Here is an 18,944-nt window from a genome sequence, read left to right on the forward strand (position 1 = left end):
CACTTGCTTCCGGAAATAGTAGCTTACGCATCCTATCATTAGGTAGGAAAGGTCCCGGAGAGATCTTTTGAAAGCCTCTCACCCAGTTGCGTAATTTATATTGAGCTGTATCCCTAATCTCCGTAGACTTGGGATTTTCAAAACCTTCGGACATTAATGTCCAACATATATTGCAAACCTGTGGGTTCCAATAATGTAGGGATCCGGAAATAATATTGCAGGGGGCATGAAACCCGCAAGTATTATGACCGTAAAAATACTTACTCTTGGCCTTGCAGAGGACTGCAGCACAAGGTATCTGGTGTTCCTCTTGTAAAAAAGGAAAACCAAATGAGTATACAATGGATTATCTCCTTGACAATCAACATGCAAATGTCCTTTACAATAGAGTAGCTTAGGATAGTAAGCTATAAAGGGATAGTAGGAGATACATACTTGTGTACCCCTGTGAGCAAATGCTGTTGCCTCCCCTCAGTATTAACTACATGGAGATTTCTCTATAGAGTAACTCCAAGTAAATGGACTCTTACCCCTAGGGGTAGAGAAGTATCAAATCACTGTCCCAAAATAATGTTAATACTGTGGGGTCAGGATGACTGATTCTTGATCAGAATTTTGAAGAAAACTATTCATTCAATATATGATCGGTACCAGCAGAATGCTCGTACAAGGGTACCCAAGGTATGTCAGAAAATACTACTGTATCATGGTACTGTAGTTTTCTAATTGCAGTAAGTCTATATTGCAATTTACTGGCTACTGTACATCATGTATTGTAGTCTGGTCATTATGCTGCCTTCATAGTAGCATATGACAGTATGGTCCATCTAGCATGAAGCCAGCAGGACTAGGAAAATAAAGACATATCTCTGTATATCCCACTCAGCCTATTTGCTGTAGTCTTCCTACTATATTAAAATATAGAGTTTCCTGATCAGGGAGACTCAAGGAAAAAGGCTGCACCCTTTAAGGATTAGGAGTGTATTACTCCTGCCTTGAAGTGTTTAATATTGTAGGGTAATCCTAATACTGATTTCTAATCAGGATATTGAAGAAATCATATTCATTCAATATAGGATTGGGCTCAGCAAATGCCTGTGTTGGATATCCAAAATATATTGGAAATAACTACTAGTATAAACTATATAGTAGTTTTCTATCTGCAGTATATTCTATAATGCAGATATACTGGCTACCTGTATAAAATATACAGTAGTTCAGCCGGCATGTAGCCGGCATAGCTAGGTCTTGCCGGCATACCCGGCATGCTAGCTAGAGAGAGAGAGATAGCATGGAAAAAAGGCTACTCCTTACTGTGAATGTATACAGTAATTAAGGATGTAAAAGTCCAATTTGACTGCCTTTTTCCAGAGAGAAGGTTCTAATAGAAGGGGAGAATGTACCATTCAGGCTTCCATGCAGCTACAGTACTATTGCCGATAAGGTACCGCCGATACACTGCCGGCCGGCAAGTCCAGCAGTAGCAGTACAGTCGGCGTGCTGCCAACTGAGTCAGCACTATCTGTGCTGGCCTGGCCGGCAGTACCCCGGCAACAGGACCTGTAGCAGCAGTCCAAGGGAGGACTGAAGAACCTTGGGAACATAAGGGACTTCCCTCTCATGGCCATCATGGTCGCCGGCAACCATCTTGGCTGCCGGCTAGGCAGGCAATTACCGACAGATGATGTGGTTGGCGGCAGTATGCTCTGCCGTCAGCCAAAGACATGGCTCAAGAGGGAGTCTGGCTGGCTCCGGCAACCTACCAGCAAAGGAAGGTTGCAAGATGCCAGCCTAAAGAAAGACAATAGCTAAGCCATCAAAAGAGGACAGCGGGGTAGGGAACAGGGTCCTGTAACGAGTGTGAAAGGAACTGGCAAAAATTGTCAATCCTACCACCTGTAAAAGAAACTCTGTTTCGGTATCGGCAGAATTCCAGGGAACAGGAAAGACTCAGTTCTCCAACCCAGAGATTGCCGACACAGTTAAGGGGATGGCGGCACTGCCGCCTCCTCTTAACAAAGAAGAAACAGAGTTCCAGTGCCATGTATCCTAGGCTAAAGAAAATTACTCTTCAGCCCAGAGTACTGTGGCATAGGACTAGTCTTTTAGTCACAAGGAGAAGATGGTATCCTACCATAACTTCAAGTGCGGCTAATGAGGGCTAACCTCCATTGCCGGCAGGGGAATGATGGTATACTACAACCCATTCGCCCTGCCGGCAGGTCGCCGACATAAGACTAAATACTCTGAGATTCTGACTAAATCCCAAAACCCGATGGTATACCACAACCAACGGTTAAGGGAAGAGGCAGGACAAACCCTAAGTTAGCCATATCTGAATAAAATTCAAGGCACGGCTATTAGGGTTGTAGCCTGAGGCTACACTCAGAGGGAAAGAGATTACCCTTAAGTCTCTGAAGAGACGTGTAATGTTTCATAACATTATAGGAGGTATCAGTCTCCACTGAATGAAAACAAAACACGAGGGTAACCGGGGAAAGTCTGAACGTATAGTAAAACGTCTAGGTAAGGTTACCTAGGCTATAAGAGATCTCGGTTACCTAAATCACCGAAACTCTAACTATACGATCGACAGAGAAAAGGGAAACAAAAATTATGCACATTATCAAAACTTTACAAGAGTAATTGCCTAAATAGCTAAATAATTAAAATAATTAAATAAAGCTATTAAAAACTGGAAGTTGTTCTGCTATCTAAATAACACATGCCTAACGAACGACGGCACCATGGCGCCTCCAGTAACTGGCCTATCTCTTAAACACAATAAAATACTCTAATTTCATTGTGAAACAGGAGCTAAAATATACTCATAGTAAAGACCCAATACTCAACTTTCCAGAGGCGGAAGATGATGGAGAAAGCATAATAATAATCCTGTAAAACGATCGAAAAGTTAGATCACCAGGAAATATCACCGAGCGAGATCGCTACAAAAAGAGGAATGTCCGCCGTCGTGGGAATGGCGCAGTTGTATTCCCAATAGTATTACGAGAGCGGGGAGAGCCTTTGAACGGCTCCCTTTTGCCACATCCTCCTCGAAGCCAAAACGCTGTTTGGGGTGCAGATTGCTATGGAGGCGTATCAAGAATGCGTCCGCTGATATTATGCCATATCCTTTAGAGAAATTATAAGGATATTCGTGCCAGGAGTTAGAATTCTGGATACCTAAAGGTAAAATTCTCTGGGAATATCACTGTAGTACATATATCCCTTAGGAAGCTACTTTAAGGAACTTCCATCACGACGACATGGCTTGAGCCCAAAAACCATATTACTGTATATGTTTGGGTCCCAGTCACGAGCCCTAGTATAGTATATTTTGTTAATACCCAGAGTCGTAATCGTATAATATATTTTGGGTGCTCAGAAGTGGGATCCATACATTATGATAATATATATATATATATATATATATATATATATATATATATATATACATATATATATATATATGTATAGATTTATATGTACAGATAAATAGATAAATAGTTTGACATGTGAAAATTTTTTTCTCGTCATTTTTCCTTTTAAAGATTCTTCTTCTTATCGAACGATGAGTTACTGGAGATTCTTTCTGAGACAAAAGATCCTCAGCGTGTGCAACCCCACTTGAAGAAATGCTTCGAGGGCATCAGCAAGCTTCATTTTTCTTCGCAACAAGAGATCGAGGGCATGATCTCGGCAGAAGGAGAGCTGGTCCAGTTCAGCAACAGAGTCATTCCATCAAAAGCTAGGGTACGTGTGTGAGTGTGTGAACTGTATTTATACAGTATTCTGTATGTATAAAAACGTAGATACATGGATATGTAGGATTTGTGAAAGTTCTACATGCATAAATATGTAATGTCAAATATTTTAGTAGACATAAATGTTAAATTTCTTTGGAGCCGCTGTGGTGTGGACGTTTTTGCTTGGAGCTCCGTTCAACAGTCGCCTGAGTAGTGTTTTAGCTTTTGTTTCTCGCTTAGAATATCATTGAAAAGATATTAATTAATCATATGGAGAAACCTAAGTGAGAAGAAACAGTATGCAAGTCTAAGAATGATGATAAAGTCTGCAGGAAATGTTCAGGAAAACCTTTCGCCAGGGAGTGTAATTCGTAAGTGTCAAAATGTATTAATTGCACAAAGTTAAAGAAACCAAGTAACCACATAGTAAATTCTAGACTGCAAAGCTTATGACATGGAATTGAAAAGACTTGCAGAAAATACTGATCAGGGTTACTATGGACGCCAAAAACTGTTGCTAGGTAAATATACAATATGTGGGTGATAAAACTATTCTAATTCGAGAACTGATAAATGGGAAATATTTGGATATACTAGCATTATCTGAAACATGCTTAAATAACTTGCACAAGGCTAAGATCACTGAAATGACAATATGTACAACAACCCATTGTCATGACCTTTTTCGGGTCGTGGTGCAAGTTCTTATTGCACGAATAGGGAGGACAGTGATGCTATGAATATCCTTCGTAAAATTGGTCAGTGGTAACGAAAACACTAGGGAAACTTAACAATATTTATTAACAACAATTTTTTGAAAAGCCAACCTTGTGACTACCTAACAATTTAACAACTTAACACTAAACAAACAACAATTAATGATTAACAAATAACCACATGAATATTTTAACCAATTAATAATTAACAATTAACACTTAACCATTAATAACAAAATTCCCCTACGGGAAACAACACACTCTCAATGCGAGAGAGTCAAATAATAATCAAACACCCAAATGGGTAACTGCAACAACATTCCCCGACGGGAAACAACACACTCAACTAGAGAGAGTTAAATATTTTAAATAATTAAACACTAAAGTAAGCAAAAACACTAAATACCTAAATGCTCTTACACTCTTTGAGACTGGAGAAAACAACACCCACAGCTCCAAATAAGGTAGCAGCTCCAACGGCATACTACTACTGTAAGGAGTACAGCTCTGTAGGACTCCTTACCAAAGGTAGGGAAATATAGCCTCAATCCAATAAAAAAAGGTTAATGAAGGATCCTACCTGGCCACTGTCTCCCTTTATATCACCACGAGCTCCAAGGCTCCTGCAGCTGGTCATGACAAGGATGCGTCGACGGGGGTGTCTCTCCAGAGTTCTCCTCAAAGCCGGGATTTAATGCGTCGGCTCTGCGGACTGTTGAAAAGAACACGCAGGAACTGCAAATCACCGCAGGTGGCAGAAATGCACCTGCAAAAAGCCGTCAACAATGGGTTGCGAAATCCTCAAAAGGCTCAATTTAGCCATCATCTGCAGTAGGTCCTGGAAACCTTGGGCCTCGACTGTTCACTTTAGTGAACGAGTTCCTCACTGGTAAACACCGGTGTCTGTTTCCCTCCAAGGACTCAGAAAACACAGAAAAGAAAACAAAGCATTATACTAAACCAGGATTTCAACAGAAAAAACTTTAAATTTACAAATACCGCCTTATAAAATAGAATTTTTACACTAATTCTACATAAAACAAATAAATGTAGAAACAAGTCTGATAAAAATCAAATAAAAAATTATGTTAATCCATAATACCTTCCTCCCCGAAGAAAAAAAGAAGTTTTAAACAGAAAAATTATTATTTGCTTTTTCATATGTAGATGGAAATGCGCCTGTAAATTAAGAACCATTAGAAATAAATAATAAACCTACCACCAAACAGAAAGTACCCCTAAAAAAAATACAAACCAAGAGCTTTATATAGCTTACCATTATTTTAAAGATCTAATATTACCATACTTCGTCAAAAATCTCTAAATTTATGGAAATAGACATAACTAAACCTAAATAAACTTACCAGTACGCCCACAGACATACTCCTTAATCTACAATACACCGGCATCATAGCTCCAAAAAACGGATTTTGAGCGAAGTGAAAAATCTATTTATGGGTGAAAGAGCCATGTCGTCCTGATAGAAGTTCCTTCATAAGTAGCTTCCCAGGTTATATGTGACTACAGTGATATATCCCAGAGAATTTACCGAAGGTATCCAGAATTCTAACTCCTGGAACGAGTATCCCTTAAAAATTCACAAAGGGATATCGCGTAAGGACGTATCTTGACACATCTCACAGCTATTTACACCCCAAATAGCGATTTTCACTTCGAGAGGGAAAAGTGGCAAGAAAATAGGAGTCGTTAAAAAGGTAAACACTCGATTCTCCTAATGTACTGTAAATAGTTCGCCCAATCACCACCGCGAGGCGCCACCTAAGCCATTCTTTGTAGCTTCGTAGGTGTTGCAGATACAGTACCAAAGGGAGGGATTCATATCCTTTTACTAAAGGAGGGTGGGTCCATCAGGACGACATGGCTCTTTCACCCAAAAATAGATTTTTCACTTTGCTCAAAATCCGTTTTTTGGGCTTAGGCCATGTCGTGCTGATGGAAGTTTACCAGAGCATTAATGTATCTGTGGATTTATAATAGTGCCGTTATCTCGAATGAACTATTTCCTATCTGGTCGCCAAGACCAAAGACACTTGATGTTACCGTAATACACCAATCAACTGAGCATACCAAATGCCAGCTCTTCCTGCCCCCTACAGGGAAAAATCTATATAGACTCTAGGAAAAAACCCGAAAATTGTGAGTTCAAAGAACAATTAGTAAGCAGAAGTATATTGTGTCCTTATATACGTAAAGCATAGTTTGTACTAATAGGCAATGAATAGAATACTGTACCTCCCAGGTCCAGATCTAGACAGATAGGTTTATGTTTACGTAGGGATCATAAAAAAGTAAAATAGACATGGTACAACCAAACTTACCTGTTTGCAAAAGAGAAGACATTAGTCTTACAAAATCCTAAGAGGATCAAAGATGCTCTGATATACATGATCTATAAAATCTTGAGGCGAAAGAGACGCAAAGATTCCTTTTAATGTTTATTTCCAAGAAACACAGAAATCATAATTGGAATTAATATATTTATGCTAAACATATTGCATAAAAAAGCATAACAGTAATAACAAAAATAAATAAGTTTCATCTGAAAGAGAAACAAAAGCCACTCAAAGAAATAAAGTATTTCACTGCATAATGTTATTACCAGGAACACTAGCATATAAAATGCTGGCACTTGTGTCAAATTATTATGCTTGAGGTCACCTAGTTAGATAAAACAGTTCATAGTGTCTTTAACAACACAATACTTATCATGATATACCTAAGTCTATCATTGTACACCCTTCACTAAAAGTCCCTATTAGTCCACTGTCCTTCGCAGTAATCAAGCAGCAGGTTTTATAACACTACCTGCAGCTACCACATGAAACTTGATTTCCTGTAATTGCTTCGCGTAGTGCTTAAGAATACCCTGGAAGACTTCCATCCAGTATAGGCACTCAGGTTTTCAAACGACATAGTCTGAAAGAAGTTTAGAGACGAGGCAACTTTTCTCGGATCGTGACCTGCGGATCCGCTCTGCGAATAAAGTAGGTGATTTTCGCCCTTATCTGTTTCAAGGATAATGTCGAACCAGAAGTCTCTCCCCTGAAAAGCTGACCTCCCTTAAAGTCTGAAGTTCTACGAAGATAGACCTTTAGGCATTCCACTGGGCAGAGGGATGCTTCTTCCTTCAGAGGGCAGATTCTCCAGGGACCCCATCTCTTAGTGGGCAGCTCGTTCTTAGCAAGAAACGACGGATCCGGAAAGAGATTTAAATCTCCGTTCGTTGTAAACTGAATGTGGCCATCATCCCTCGAGAGGGCCACTATTTCACTAACTCTGGCTCCTGAGGCTAGTGCAAAAAGAAATATCACCTTCTGAGTCAAGTCTTTTAGCAAGCAATCTTCATTGTTCAAAGTTGAAGCCAGATGAAGAACCTTATCCAAAGACCATGAAATGGGCTTTGGAGGAGCTGCAGGTCGAAGTTTGGTGCAGGCTTTTGGAATCTTGTTGAAGATTTCATTAGAAAAGTCCACCTGAAAGGCGTATAGAATTGGTCTAGCCAATGCAGATTTACAAGTAGTAATTGTATTAGCTGCTAATCCTTGTCCGTGAAGATGGATGAAGAAGGACAAACAGAAGTCCGTATAAATCTCTTGTGGTTTCTTCGCCTTAACAAAGGCTACCCATTTCTTCCAGGAAGACTCGTATTGTCTTCTTGTAGACTTTGACTTATATTCTTCTAAGAAGTTAATACTGTCTGCCGAAATCCCGAACCTTTTCTTAACCGCTAGGGTGAGAAAATCATGAGATGAAGGTTCTAGGTTTTCTCTGATGAAGCGTAGACAGCCGATTTCTGCACTTGCTGAGTTAGAACTGGTTCCGGCAACGGGATCAGCTTCAGGTGTAGTTCTGTTATCAGAGGGAACCAGACACTGCCTGGCCACTTGTGGGCCACTATCGCTGCCCTCCCCCAAAAGGATCTCAATTTGTCGAGGGCTTTCAACAACAGGTTGGTTTGTGGGACCATCTGTTCCAATCCACGGACATCGCGTCCGTTGCTTCCGCTAGAGGATCCTCGTACGGGGCAACATACCGGGATAGTTTCTTGTTGTCGCTCGTTGCGAAGAGATCTACTTGCAGTCCTGGGACTTTGTTCAATATGAAGGAGAATGATCCTGCGTCTAGGGACCATTCGGACTCTATCGGATTGATCCTGGATAGAGCATCCGCTGTCACATTGCGGAATCCTTGGAGGTGGACTGCTGTCAAGTGCCACTTCATCCTCTTGGATAGATGAAAGATAGCCAACATCATTTGATTTAATTGAGGCGATCTTGAGCCCTGTCGATTTATGCATCTCATTATCACTTCGCTGTCTAAAACCAGGCGGATGTGGATTGAGCAGCGAAGTCTCAGTTTCTTCAGAGATAGAAAAACTGCCATGGCTTCCAGGAAGTGTATGTGGAAGGACTTGAAGAGTGGAGACCAGGTTCCCTGCACCTTCCGACGATGAGTGTGACCTCCCCAACCTTCCTTCGAGGCATCCGTGTGAACGGTGACTGCTGGTGGAGGTGGTTGCAAGGGTACCTTTCTTCTTAGGTTCTTTGCTTCCGACCATGGCTTGAAAATGGATCGCAGACAATTTGGGAATGGTCTTCGTAGATCTCTTCGATCGTTGTAAGCGTATTTTCTCCAGACTCCTGATGCATCTTTTAACTGCACTCTCAAAAGTGGGTCAAAGAGGCAAACTGGAGAGACCCCAACACTCTCTCCTGTTGTCTTCTTGATATTCTTCGAGATTGAAGAAGACTTTTGACAGACCTTGCTATCTCCTTCCTCTTTGCTGTGGGCAAAGAGAGGCAATGTGACTGTAGGTCCCAGTGAACTCCCAGCCACTGGAACTTTTGAGCAGGAGAAAGCCGAGACTTTTTCAGGTAGATCTTGAACCCTAGGTTTTCTAGGAATTGAATCACTTTTCTGGAGGCTTGCATGCATTCTTCTTTGGATGCTGCCCACACCAGCCAATCGTCCAGGTAGGCCATCACCTGGACACCCATGAGGCGTAGTTGTCGAAGGACTGCGTTCGCAAGCTTTGTGAATATTCTTGGAGCAATGTTCAGACCGAAGGGCATGGCTCTGAAAACGTATTTTCTTTTCTGGAGCTTGAACCCTAGGTAGGGGGAAACCTGACGGTTGATTGGCACATGCCAGTAAGCATCCGTCATGTCTATGGAGACTGTGTATGCCTGTTTGGGCAGAAGGGTCCTTATGTGCTGAAGCGTCAGCATTCTGAACTTGTAGTTCACAATGAACTTGTTGAGTGGTGGTAAGTCCAGAATGACTCTGAGCTTTTCCAAATCCTTCTTCGGAACACAGAATAGCCTTCCTTGGAATTTGAGGGACTTTGCTTTCCTTATGACTCTCTTGTCTAATAGTTCTTGAACATATTCTTCCAGAACTGGGGTTGATGGTTGGAAGAATTGAGGAAAGCTTGGTGGGGTTGAGTTCTAACCCCAGCCCAGTCCTTTCTTGATCAGGCTGTGGGTCCAAGGATCGAAGGTCCACCGATCCTGAAAATGGAGAAGTCTCCCTCCTACCGGCAGCATCTCACTTAGAGTGCTGACTGGAGGATTTACCTCCTTGGCCACGACCACCTCTGTTGCCCTTGCCTCTGAAGGTGCGCCTCGAGGAACCCCGAAAGAAACCTCGAGACTTTGGCTTAAAAGTAGTAGCCTGCCTTTCGTAAACTGGGGTGAACACTGGTGACTGAGAAGCCAGAGTTTGGGGCACCAGTTGAAAGGTGGTGGTGGGTTGTGCTACCGTCTGGGGCACCGTGGCCATGGGAAGCTGTTGCTGCTTGGTCGAGAGGGCAAGCGAGGTCGTTTAGACTTGTTCTTCGGCTGGGGACCCTCATCAGCTGAAGATTTCTGTTTTGAAGACAAGCCCCATTTGGAAAGGAGATTTCTATTCTCCGAGGCGGCTTTGTCTACAACCTCCTTGACCACTTCACTCGGGAAGAGGTCTTTTCCCCAGATGTTAGAAGCTATCAACTTCCTAGGTTCGTATTTAACGGAAGCGGAAGCAAACACGAACTCCCTTCAGGCCCCCTTCTGGCCTTGATGAAGTTGTACAGGTCCTTCGTTACCGTAGCCAAGTGAGCCTTGGCGAAGACCATGTACATATCCAGGGTCTCAGGGATACTAGCCATCGTCTCTAGCCCTGTTTGGAGAGACATGGAAGCAGCCAGGTGTTCCTTAGTCTCGTGTTCTCTCTTTAAGAGAAAATCAGTCAGCTTTGGGAGGTCTTCGTTGAACTGACGTCCAGCGATATCGGCCTCCAGCTTCCCGACTGTGAAGGTGACGTGAACATCCTTCCAGTCCTTGTCGTCTGATGGGAAAGCAAGGGAGAGAGGCTTGTTTTCTTCTAATGTGGGGCAAGGTTTTCCTGCCTCCACGGCCTTCAGAGCTGCTTTAAACCCTTTGTCCATAAAGGGAAAAGCGCGTTGGGGGTCAGCAACAAACGATGGGTGTTCTTTGCTAAGAGCCGGCACCTTCGGACTAGTGAAAGCCCTCTCTTTCAAAGTTTTGGAAAATAAGGCTTGTGCCTTAGCAAGCTCAAGGACAATTGTCTCCTTGGGCTCCGTCTCTTCTTTAGACGCCGGTTCATTTCTAAGGCGGACGTAACAATCCGGATAGGCCCCTCTGCTGGGCCAAAACTTTATTTCCTCCACTGGTACCGTGCCCAGTTTCTCCGAGAGGAAAATTTTGCCTGCTGACATAGGCATATGCTCTGCGTACCTCCAAGGGTTAGCGTCAGAGAAAACGGGAAGGTCCTTCACGTTCAGCTTCTTCGGGGTCAAACGTGAAGACACCAACTGCTCACTCCGTCCGAAAAGTGGCTTCCTTCTCGGACGACCTCTTCTGTAGGTCCTGCACAATGGAGATCAAGGAATGAAGAGTGCTCGTGATCGAATCGAGCTAAGGTGGTTGAGATGAAGTTGATGGTGCCGGATCGGCCACTACAGCTGAAGAAACCGAAGCTACTTCGGCATTCTCAACATTCTCTTCGGGGGGGGGGGGGGGGGGGCAACTGCCTCCTGATCCAACTCCTCCACGAGGAGATTCTTCTCCATCTCCTCGGAGACGACAGACATGTTGTCGTCCAAATGGATACCCTCCAATGTATCCGCAACATCAGGTTCCTGGGTCTGCTGGACCTGAAGTTGAACCAAGGGGATCTCAGGTTTTGTCTGGGGAATGCTAGCATCATCATGAGCTCTGGGGAAGAGACAGTCCCTCATCCTAGCATTAGGAAGGTATGGGCCCGAAGCATTCTTTTGAAAGCCCCTGACCCATTTACGCAGCGTGTCCCTAGCTGCATCCCTAGACTCTAGAGTCTTTTAGTCATCAAAAGCCTCCTTTACCAAATTTTCACAAATAGCACATACCTGCGGGTCCCAATACTTGAGAACCCCTTTGGTGATAGAGCAGCGAGCGTGAGCCCTGCACACTCCATGTCCGTAGAAGCTCTTGCTACGGACTCTACAAAAGTTGTTCCCGCACTCGGGATGCTCCTCCTGTTAAGAAAGAAAAACAAATGAGTTTTCTGTGAAATCTTCAGATTTCGACTTAAATTAAGCATTATATTTAGCTTGGATAGGGTAAGCTATAGGTAGGAAAGACACCTACATGTGCCTCCTGTCCAGCCATTTGCTATGACCTCCTCCCATATCAAACTAGGCAATTCCTAGGAATTAATTACTGGAAGAAATTATCCAAGCTATATTAAGTGTCCTCATGACACATCTTTCATTATGCACAATATGGTGGATAAATATAATGGAATTTAACCATTAATAAAAGAGAGAATCATTTCTCCTAAATGATGGTCTCACAAATGGCTGCCCAAGAACCAAATGTAGGTTGGAAAAAGTTGGTTTTCCAGGGCACAGCAGTAGCTGGCGGCAGTATGCCGCCAGTATTGCCGGTCCCGCCGACATTGCCGGCCCCGCCGGCGCTGCTGGCCCCATCGACACCGTTGGACCGCCGGCACTGCCGGTCCCGCCGGCCCCGCCGTCACTGCCGGCCCGGTCGGCACTCGCCGGGCTAGCCGGCACCTGCCGGGCAGGCCGGCACCAGCCGAACCCACCCGGCACATGCCGGCCTGACTGGGCTCAATTACTATCTTATAATATAGTGGATGGAAGGCACAGGCCGGCTGCCGGCAACAGCACAGTTGTCGGCAGCCGGTCATAGGATACCTGCCGTCGGCACATCGATCAGCAATGACCAAGGCAAGAGGAGGCAGCGAACTGCCGGCCTAACCATCCATATAGACGCCGGCAGAACTAACTGCCGGCGGCTAGCCCATAAAGAAAGTCAGAGAGAAAGGTAAGGATAAAGGACGGCAAAGGATCAACTATGGCGGCCAGCATCCCGAAAGAGTGAGCCAGTGGAAGAGGGAATTAAATTCGGGCTTCCACTCAACCATATCCCATCATAAGGAATATGGAAGGCAGTCCAAGGGAGGACTCGAGGGCACACTCAAAGATATGAGGTTACCTGCCGGCAGTCGACAGGGAAACTCAGGCCAGTTCTACAGACACCCATAGGGACTATGTAGGACCACGGCCAAGGGTGAAGGTTCATCCAACACAAAAGAGATAGCGGGGTAGGGGGTAAAAGTCCATAAGTAAGGTAATACCCTAAGCAATTACCTAACCTGAGTGATTCTGATCTCAAAAGTAACCTCAAGTAGGGGAAATCAATTCCCCAGAAAGGGTTAGGTAATAGAGAACGCCCATAGGACACACTCTTAGAGAACAGAATCACGTACTAAGGATTTCCACCAAGGAAGAAACCTATCTTCCAGTTAGAAAACCTTAGAACAGGGCTGTCTGCTAGGCCAGGAAAAGGAAACTGTAAAACAATAACCTTAAAGTGGCCTAGGGAGGACTAGCCTCCTGAACAGCAACTAGGCTAACTAGTTAGTCATTTCCCAGTAGCTAGATGCCTAACACAGACTTACTCTGATGTCCCGTCCTCCACTCCAAACCCGAGGATTGGCAAGGAATCAGCCATGCCAGTTCGAGGAAAGGAGAGAGAAACGAAACGCCCCAGTAAATTTTGCCCAAACATAGGTCAAAGCAAAATTAACTAAGGATAGCCTAGGCTAATCAGAGGGAAAGGGAATTACTCTTAAATCTCGTAGAGATAGTATTGACTTAAAAGGTATAGGAGATATCAATCTTCCCTTAAAAGACAATACAAGAGCAATAGGGGACATACATCAAGTATACTAAAGCCCTTAGGCTATTAAGCCAAAGAGCATAGAGAAACGTTCATCGAAACTCTAGTATACTAATATGGAAGAGGAAAAATTACACAGTAATATCTTAATTGTTTAAATATTGCCTTAGCTTCAACAAAACTTTACCAGGAAGGTTATATCATGCATGAAATGTGTAGGTGCCTAGGCTAGGAAGCCTGGCACTCGTGAGGCTCGATCATAATAGCCAAATCCACGACAACAATGACATAATATAAAAATCCCTAGCTAAGAAAACTAAATAGCTAAAGTTATTAAAGCGATTAATTCCGGGAATATCGTTCTTGCTAACTAAATGAACAAAAGAAGATCGCGTCCATGACGCCATCCGGCTGGCAACAACTCTTGTTACGTTAATCACCATCTCAATCGACAAGCAAAACTGGCAAGAGCTTACATTTACACAATTCAAAGATATTACTTAACTTTCCAGATGCTGATGAAGCGGGGGAATCCATCACAACGATGAAAAAGCTTTCAAAATAGCGAGATAACTCGGGAAAAACACCGGTCACCGAAGCTACAAACGAAAGAATGGCTTAGGTGGCGCCTCGCGGTGGCAATTGGGCGAACTATTTACAGTACATTAGGAGAATCGAGTGTTTACCTTTTTAACGACTCTCCTATTTTCTTGCCACTTTTCCCTCTCGAAGTGAAAATCGCTATTTGGGGTGTAAATAGCTGTGAGATGTGTCAAGATACGTCCTTACGCGATATCCATTTGTGAATATTTAAGGGATACTCGCTCCAGGAGTTAGAATTCTGGATACCTTCGGTAAATTCTCTGGGATATATCACTGTAGTCACATATAACCTAGGAAGCTACTTATGAAGGAACTTCCACCAGCACGACATCGCCTAAGCCCAAAAAGTCATATATATAATACACAATTTAAAATCTTAGTATATCGGAACAAACCAATAATTAATTTAGGGGAACCTTTAGAAAACACTATTTAAAAACTCCTAAACTTTTTCTACAAAGCTATATTTTAAACAGAACTACATCCTAACAAAATATTGTCATACAACCTTAATTGGAGAAACAAGCAAGGCAGAGTATGAGAAGGATCAAGCTAGTACACTAAATTCTAGAAAGTGTATCAGGAATTTTGTTGTCAGTCCCTTTAACATGTTTTATAACCAAATTTAGCTACTGTAGAAAAAGGGCCCGGCGCAAAATCCTCTGGTTTGCTTCCTTCATCCGCTTGATGAAAACCAGTGGATTATGATCCGTCCATATCTCAATCGAGAAAGAAAAATCTGTCGCATACGGCTTGAAATAGTTGAGAGCTCGGACCAAAGAAAGAGCTTCCTTTTCTATTTTGGAGTAGCGTTTTTCAGCCCCAGAAGCCTTTAACTATAGTAAGACACAGGAGGAACACCGTCCTCCTTTCTCTGAAAAAGGACACCTCCAATGCCAACGTCACTAGCATCTACTACTATAATAAAAGGCTTCTAAAAATCTGGGGAAGTCAAAATGTGATTAGTAATTAACACTGATTCAAGTTTATTAAAAGATTCTTCACACTAATCCGACCACCAGAACTTTTTTCCTTTTTCTAATCAACTAGTAAGAGGCTGAGCAAGATCAGAGTAATTACGCACAAATCTGCGGTAATAACCCGTCATACTCAGCACTCTTCCTACCTCTCTAATATTACCACGCCTTTTCAAATTTATAATGGCCTCGAGATTAGCTTGTTTTGGAGCCACCTGACCTAAACCAATCTCATGACCCAGATAACAAACCTTGGCCTGACCCAATTCGCACTTAGCCAAATTAACAACTAACCCTGCATACCTAAGGGCTTCAAAAACCTTACGTAACCTTAGCATGTGGGTATCCCAGTCATTACTATATACTACCAAGTCATCAATATAAATTTTCACTCCTTTCGAGCCACAAATTACCCTATTCGTGAGCTTTTGAAAAGTACATGTGGCATTTTTCATTCCAAAAGGCATAACCTTACACTCGTATAGGCCAAACCGAGTAACAAAGGCGAATATTTCACGAGCTCGGTCGGACAAAGGAACCTGCCAATAACCCTTTAAAAGATCCAACTTAGAAATAAATTTGGCAGAACCAATCCGATCCAGACAATCATCAATACGAGGGAGAGGAAAAAAATCATTTTTCGTATGGGCGTTCACTTTACGGTAGTCCACACACATGCGAAACATACCGTCTGCTTTCTTTACTAATACGATAGGAGAACTCCAGGGACCTACTGATTGTTGAATAAGGTTATGTTTCAACATATACTCTATCTCTTTTCTGACCAAATCCCACTTTACGGGGTTCAACCGGTAAGGACTCTGCATCACAGGGGAAGCATCACCTACATCAACGTCATGACTTAAAATATTTGTCCTACCTGGAGCATCCTGAAAAAGATCTGAAAAGGAATAAATTAAATTAAGTACATCTTCTCGTTTGTTAACATCTAAATGCTCTAACCTACTTTTTAACATCTTCAAATTTTGCATATCTTTATCCAATGCATCCGAAGGAGAGAGAGTCAAATAATAATTAAACACCCAAATGGGTAACTGCAACAACATTCCCCGACGGGAAACAACACACTCTCAACTAGAGAGAATTAAATATTTTAAATAATTAAGCACTAAACTAAACAAAAACACTAAATACCTAAATGCTCTCACACTCTTTGAGGCAGGAGAAAACAACACCCACAGCTCCAAATAAGGTAGCTCCGTAGGACTCCTTACCAAAGGTAGGGAAATATAGCCTCAATTCAATAAAAAAAGGTTAATGAAGGATCCTACGTGGCCACTGTTTCCCTACATATCACCACAAGCTCCAAGGCTCCTGCAGCTGGTCATGACAAGGATACGTCGACGGGGGTGTCTCTCCAGAGGCTTCCTCAAAGCTGGGATTTAACGCGTCGGCTCTGCGGACTGCCGAAAAGAACATGCAGGAACTGTAAAACATCGCAGGTGTCAGAAATACACCTGCAAAAAGTCGTCAACAATGGGTGGCACAATCCTCAAAAGGCTTAATTTAGCCAGCAGCTGCAGTAGGTCCTGGAAACCTTGGGCCTCGACTGTTTACTTTAGCGAATGAGTTCCTCACTGGTAAACACCGGTGTCTGTTTCCATCCAAGGACTCGGAAAACACAGAAAAGAAAACAAAGCGTTAAACTAGACACTTATAAATCATAATGAGCAGGGAGGAGGTTAAACCAGCATTTCAACAGAAAAAACTTTAATTTCACAAATACTGCATTATAAAATAGAATTTTTACACTAGTTTTACATAAAACAAATAAATGTAGAAGCAAGGCTGATAAAAATCAAATAAAAAATTGCGGTAATCCATAATACCCATCAAGTTATCAGAACCGGTTGTCCAAAATACTTAAGAGAATTGCTACATATTGCGCAGCCAACAAATCGTGTCGACACGAGAATAGTTACAGATGGCTTCAAACTACTGGAACCTAGATATATGTCTACTGTAGGCTATAGAGCCATTAAATATGCGGCCAAAGACTATACAATAAGCTCCCACGAGTCATCCGAATGATTGAATAAAATAAGGCTTTCAATAGGAAACTGAAGACTTTCTTATTCCATGAGTCGTATGACAGTGACAATTTAAAAGTAAATGAGCATACGTTATATGAAACGTTGAATACTCTGAGCGATCAAGATATAATGACAGTGGAGGTCCTGTAGAGAGTGGGGTTTCCCTGCTGTATGGGACCGGAAAAGCAGCCGTCTTTTGTTTATTACTTTCGACAGGCCTTTGCCGCCATTTGCAAAAATCTAAACTATGCCTTGATATTGATTTTTTCTTTTTTGTAAATGGTACCAAAAGAATCGCCCCCTTCCCCCCCCCCAAAAAAAAAATAGAAATATGCTTTGCTGTTTCCTCACTTTCCAATTTATCTTTCTACTGGGATTTCCAAAATCTACAATAGTTACGATTTATGCATGTTAGTATGAGTTCACACATTTGTAAATGAATAATTCTTCATGCTTAGCTTTGATTGCATTATTGGTGCTTTACAGGGACTGGTCGAACGCTGGTTGGTTGAGGTGGAGGAGATGATGGTTCAGAGCGTCCAAGATGTAGCAGTCAGGGCCGTGGAGAATCACCCTTCGACGCCCCATAAATTGTGGATCACACAATGGCCTTCACAGGTGGTCCTGACAGTGGCCCAAATCGTCTGGACGACGGAAGTGACTAATGCAATTCTTAACAAGGGACTCAAGGCAAGTATTTTCATGATAAGAACTTATGTGATGAGGAAAAAGATGGCGTTGTGTTGAAAAGATTGTCCTTTCGTTTGCTATAAAAACAAATAAAGCCTTTCAACCAATAATTGAACTTATTGAAAGGCATATTTTTTTTTCTGTCCCGTTTGAATAAATAAAAAAAATGATAACTCTTCTCATTAAATTCACTCTGAAAATAATTGTCTTTTTCCAAAATCCATTGTTACAAAGGATTTTTTTTTTTTAAACAAACGTCAATGAAAGTATTATTTTCATATCATCCAATTACTTTGCTAGAATCATATGCATTTGTTATTAATGAGCGGCTTTTTCTCATTCAATGATAATTAGAATTTGTTATCTCTCAATAACTTCATAAAGTTAATAGATTTTTACTTAAATGTACATCTAAACTCAGTAACATAATTCTCTCATTCATATCCTCACCACGTTCCCCAGTACAGTAAGGTTCGGTTCCCTCAATGCTACTCCCCAACTATCTCTGTCGAAATCCTCTTCCTCCATCAAACCCTTCTTCTCCAAATCCTCCTTCATTCTTTCAAGTCATGTAACCCTTTATTGCTCTCTTGATCTTCCATCTTTAACAACTTCCACCCAAGCCCTCATCCCTCCCTCTCCCTACCACACGTTCACACAATCTCATTCTTGATTCTCTTATTAGGTCAGTAATGTTTACCAACCCGTTACTTCTTATTCATTCTATCAGGAATACCTCGAGGTATGCAATTCTCGGATCAAAGAGGTTGTGACCATGGTCAGAGGACATCTGGAACATGGGACAAGGCTCACGCTTGGAGCCCTTATCGTTACATACGTTCATGGTGATTTGAATTTTATTCACAGTTTCTTGTTATTAAAGAGAACCCAAATTTAGATATTTTTTTTTTTTAAGCAAATACGTGATATTGTCAATACTAATTAA

General features: G+C 42.2%; 1 protein-coding gene across 1 annotated transcript in view; it reads left to right on the top strand.

Annotated features, from left to right (window-relative positions):
* The window catches only part of LOC137619874 (dynein axonemal heavy chain 3-like), a 328,675-nt gene that overhangs the window by 171,236 nt on the left and 138,495 nt on the right, over positions 1–18,944 (top strand). Inside the window, exons 25-27 of the mRNA XM_068350164.1 lie at positions 3,555–3,756; positions 17,795–17,998; positions 18,729–18,843. Of these exons, the coding sequence (XP_068206265.1) occupies positions 3,555–3,756; positions 17,795–17,998; positions 18,729–18,843 (521 nt within the window). The remainder of the gene's footprint in view (positions 1–3,554; positions 3,757–17,794; positions 17,999–18,728; positions 18,844–18,944) is intronic.

This window comes from Palaemon carinicauda, chromosome 26, assembly GCF_036898095.1.
Source record: "Palaemon carinicauda isolate YSFRI2023 chromosome 26, ASM3689809v2, whole genome shotgun sequence".
Taxonomy (NCBI): Eukaryota; Metazoa; Arthropoda; class Malacostraca; order Decapoda; family Palaemonidae; genus Palaemon; species Palaemon carinicauda.